The 5330-nt window shown below is 37.7% G+C and overlaps 1 protein-coding gene across 1 annotated transcript; it reads left to right on the forward strand.

Annotated features, from left to right (window-relative positions):
* Positions 1-640: 640 nt before the first annotated feature.
* Positions 641-4394, forward strand: LOC147856016 (chloroplastic import inner membrane translocase subunit HP30-2-like). Its single transcript, XM_087329828.1, has 6 exons — positions 641-1039; positions 1773-1891; positions 2514-2640; positions 3072-3217; positions 3584-3646; positions 4018-4394. The coding sequence occupies exons 1-6, from the start codon at positions 656-658 to the stop codon at positions 4040-4042; spliced, it is 864 nt and encodes a 287-aa protein (XP_087185954.1). The 5' UTR covers positions 641-655; the 3' UTR covers positions 4043-4394.
* Positions 4395-5330: the final 936 nt, after the last annotated feature.

Below are 5330 nucleotides of genomic sequence, written 5' to 3' on the forward strand. Positions count from 1 at the left end.
TCGTCTTTTCCCTTCTCTCGAATATTCCGTTATCATCTTTGACATTGCCTCCATGAGATATTCCTCGTCCATCTTCATCCTCCCCTACTGCTCTTCACGTCAGGTTCACCAAATGATGTCGCGAAGATGCTCGCGTGCGTGTGCAACTTGAGCGGGACCACCAGAGCCACGGACCAGGGAGGACGTTCACGAATTTGTCGAAAAGACGACGATGTGGATGTTACAGTTGAGGAAACCAATGCCACATTTAAAAAAAACAAAGATTTTTATGCAAAGAATGGAGATAGAGGAGGATGCCTCCGACCCCAACATTCCACTGTATTGGGTGACATTTGCAAGAAGGCCAGTGCCCCGGCCTAGCCCTGTCCAACATGGTGTGAGAAGAGAGAGAGAGAGGAGGGATTCTGATTATGTATGTATGTATGTATGTATGTATGTGGGTGGGTGTGTGTGGATAGGTAGAAGAGTGGCTTTTGCTTCTGTGTGTTGTTGATTCCCTCTTGGAAGTGAAGGGAAGGGGAAGGGGAAGGAAAGCGTCTCTCTGTTTCTCTCTGTGTGTGCACAACACAACACAACACAAGACTTCTTCCATCCACAACACAACACAAGACAAGACAAGACAAGAAAAGAAGAAGAAGAAGAAGAAGAAGGAAGAATGACAGGGTCTGCAGCAGTAGAAGACGCAGCAGGAGCTGCTTCTTCATCTTTATCTTCATCTTCATCTTCATCTTTATCTTTATCTTCTTCTTCTCCTGCTCTTCAGCAGCAGCAGCCTCCTCCTTCTCTACAGCAGCGTTTCCAAGAGTTGCAAGTGAGCGTGAAGAGTGCTCTCCAAGGAGACGCTCTCAACGCATGGCTGCGCCAACAGCCGGCGGCGGTGGAGGTGGGCGTGAGCATGGCTGTGAGCGCGGTCCAAGGTGCGGCCCTCGGGGGACTCATGGGTGTGCTCGGTGGAGACCTCCGCAACTCCATGCCCACTCCCCCGTCTGCCGCCGCTGGATTGACCCCCGACGCCCTTTCCTCCCTTCAGCAAGCCCAGGTGTGCGTGCGTGCGTGCTTGCATTTCCCTCCCCCCACAAGTCTTGACCTCTTTTTGTTTCTGTTTCTCGAATGGTAGGAATCCAAAATCTGAAAAAACCAGAGAATTAGCACTCATTGTCAAATATCCATCAATGTGGATTGACATATATGTATTTGTAATGCAGTCATTTTGATCATCACGTAACAATGTTGAATATTAATATAAATATTATAGACATAAAATACTAGTATGAAGCTAAGGAAACATCATAACTTAGTTTGTATCTGATGAATTGAATTGCTAAGGAAGGTTTTCAATAACCTGTGTTACTAGTTTCTTCTCTAATGCTTTTCTGTATATTGCATAAAGAAACAAATTCTAGGGATTGAAATTAAGGTTTAGATGGAAGTTTGTTAAGAGTATGCTAATTTCTCGATATATAGCCATGAGTTCCAGACTCATGCATATACATAGGAATGTACTACTTTATACAGTATGCCTAATTACACAATACCTATCTTGATCACAATGGAAAGATTAAAGTGTTTTTTTTTTTTTTTTTCCATCCACTCAATATAGGTTTATTGGAAGTGGAACATGGTAATATATGAACTTATGTGCAGATTTAGGATGCTCAAACATTTAGTATATTTGCTCTTTCAATCTGTATCAATAAAAATTCCTTCTCTTATCCTTTTATGTGCATGCGATATAGTATTGATCTGGAAACTTCTATTACTTTTTTGCCTAGGCACTGACTGGAGGGCCATTGATTCAAGCAAGGAATTTCGCTGTAATGACAGGGGTGAATACTGGCATTTCGTGTGCTATGAAAAGGGCGAGAGGTGGTGTAGAGGATATCCAAACAAGGTGTGATTGTTAAGACATATGGGTTGCTATTTCATACTATATGTATTGGCTTTGTGGCCACAAATGAGAGGCAGTGCTATGCCCCATAGATTTCAAAGACCTGGTAGAAAATCATCCCTTCAGGATTTTGGACTGTCCCATTTGCCATCCTCAATTATACATTGGCAGGCAATATATATCTATATAAAATCTTTTAAGTTACAGAACTACATCGTCATACAGTGAAAATATGTATTAAAATAGTAAGTTTCAGAATTCATCGAAAACAGGAATTTTAAATCCTTAGTGCTCATGGAATATCAAGTTTTTTAGAAGCTTAATAGTGTTAGTGGCAATAATCCCACTAAAGTTATTACTAAAATATCAGGGGAGCAAACACCAAAATACTCCCAACTTTTTTGGGTATCCTCTAGAATATCCCTTCCTAATTTTATATGTACACCAATTTACCCCTATGTAGGGGCTAGTTTGGTGAAAGGGATATTTTTCTTTTTTTTCCCAAAAACAATAAAGGTGTAGGATACTGTTTGTATAAATTTTGTTTACAAAATGTCTAGGAACTAATAGTAAATTGTAGTGAGGGTGTAACTTCAATTATCCCGAAACTTGAATTTTTGGACAGCATGGCAGCAGCTTTCGGTTCGGGTGCTATCTTTACATTAGTTAGTGGAGTTGGGGGACAAAATCAGCTTTCAAATGCTGTCGTGACTGGTGTTTTCTTTGCAGCTGTCCAAGGTGGGCTGTTTAAGGTCAGTTTCGTATTCATTTCTTGTTAATAAAATGCATACACTCTCAATCTTACCTTAATAAAATGCATAGAGATTATGTAACTTACAGAATGCATACACACCGTCTTACCTTAATAAAATGCATAGAGATTATCTAACTTACTGAATGAAATACATACATGTTGTGTAACTTAATGAACTACATGCATATTGTGAAACTTAATATATAAATTATATGCATTTCGCATTAACTTAATGAATAAAATGCATGCACATTTTGTTACCTAATGAAATAGTACACATTGTTCAACTTACTGACAGGAGTACACACATTGTCTCAACTTCTTGAATGAAATACGTATACATTGTCTCACTTGATGAATGAAATGCATACAGATCATGTTAAGAACAATGTAATGTAATGTAACTAACAACTTGGAAAAATGTAACAGCTAGGTAAGCTTGCACAACCTCCTCCAGATGATGTCTATTATACAAATGCAAGGAGCATGTTGCAAGATCTTGGTCTTCAACGTTACGAGAAGAACTTCAAGAAAGGGCTGCTTACAGACAGCACATTACCCTTTCTGAATGACAGGTGTTTGCCCCAAATTCCATATTTTTTATGATCAACAGCAAATTTACCCTAACGTTTTGTAGATTCACCCCAAGGATTCGCCTGGGTTTTCAAAGATTGGCAGAATATAGCTCTCTAGTAGCAGTGAGATATTCTAGTAAATATCCAGAAAGCAATGGGTATTGGGTGGTTTTTTTCCTTTTCTATGCTGGTTGTTGTCTTTAAAAATAACTAGAATATAGCCGTCTCTTGTAAAATATTAGATTGTCTCAGGTCAAAAGGGTATCCTGGTTAGTTGTGACCTGGCATCTTTCGTATTCAAGCAGCCTTTTTGCTGAACAGAGAAGGCGTTTATTCATGTTTTGGCTTCTTAAATCTTTGCTGCAGTGCATTGCAAGAGGTTAAAGTTCCGCCTGGACCAAGGCTCCTCATCCTGGATTTTGTTAAGAGGTGAGTTACTAGTAATGATTATAATTCATGAATCAGTCATCAGTGAAGTTGTAATGATTTTTAATATATCAATTGATCATTGTTAACATCCTAGTGATTTTAATGTGGCGATCATCGATGTCATTGTCATGATTTTAATTTTTTGTTAATCGTATATTTGTAACAATTTTCGTTTGTCATTCATCAATAACATTGTAATGATTAAATTTGTCATTCATTCATAACATTTGAGGAGAGGAAATGAAAATGCTACAAATTAATGCTTCAAAAAGTCCAAACTGATCAATATATAAGAGCTAATGTTATATATTCTGCAATTTTTATAAAGTTTGAATTTCTCTTTTAAACTATTGTTACTGGGTGGCATGCAGGAGGAATACACGAACCACCGAGTAACCTGAACTCTCTCAAGGCTTTGTTTTTATTGTTCTTTCGAGATCTTGACGCCAGATTATATCATTTTTATCAGAATAGTTTTTATTTTAGGAAAAATGAGGATTTCGACAATGATAATACAACACACCAGGGAGAGCATTTTCAACTTCCATTTCACATTCCATTAACTCTTGGAAATGAAATAGGAGAAGAAGAATAACGTGTGGGTAGAATTCTGTAATTATGAATGCTTGTGTTGTGTATTGTAATGACAAGAGTTAAGAGTATTAGAACTTCAAAAAATGTAAGTGAACTGCAGAATGTAAAAGCTTATCTGACAGACATGTTAAACCAACAATACTACTGTGATCAATGGTAAGAGTACATTTATGTGTTTGTGGTAGTCTGTACTATATATTTTTGTTCTCAGAAACGGATGCCAAATAGAAGTGGGATTGATTAATTGGTGTATTTTTCATTCATCATATACCAGTAACAGACGATCACATGATCATTTTATGTTTGTATGCAATATAAAGAAAGGGATAACATGTAATCAGTTGTAGGGAAAAATAATAAATCAGTGAATTATGTGCAGGTAAGCCTGAATCACATGTCTCCATTTTCTTCATTTTGTCAGTAATACATGAAATCAGAATGGATCAAATGCTTATCCAATCTGATTAGAACCTCTTCAGTTTGTTTATCTTGTCCTACAATTGAGCACTTCAAAAGGTATTTATCTTAATGAGTTTATCACCCTTCTCCCTTCTTCTGCCCATTGTGATGATGGGCAGCTGGTCCTTTGGATTATGTTAGACATTTAATCACTCCCCCTTGTTCCGTAGAGGACCAGTATGCTGCATAGTAAATTTATCGGGGTCTCTGGGCGTCCTTTGCAAAGCTCTTGCCAAGATGGTCACATTTCTCTCCTTGAAATCCACTCCGGCACTGGCTGGTTTGAGTCTGCATGTTATGCATGCCTAATTACTTTGTACGTGTATGTGTGCATGCATTTACAAGATCGAGAATACACATACTCTGTAACCGAGGTACTGAGAGCACACAAATAATCAAATGGTCAAGGATAACTATAGCTTAATCAACCAAATATCTCGATTAATTTACCTCATGATTAGAAAATTATGCATTGAATTCTCTGAAAGACATCTTGCCTTCCAAATTGGAATTGTAATTGATAAGATGATTAAATCTTGTAATCAGTGAAACCCATTTCTCATTGCATATTGACCTCAAAAACCTTGCATACTCTTCTTTTAGCTTATTATGAGGTAAATCTTAATTTTCA

Source organism: Azolla caroliniana, unplaced genomic scaffold (assembly GCF_043228905.1).
Source record: "Azolla caroliniana isolate FFs.n. ecotype wild unplaced genomic scaffold, voAzoCaro1.0.p SCAF_13, whole genome shotgun sequence".
NCBI classification, from domain to species: Eukaryota; Viridiplantae; Streptophyta; class Polypodiopsida; order Salviniales; family Salviniaceae; genus Azolla; species Azolla caroliniana.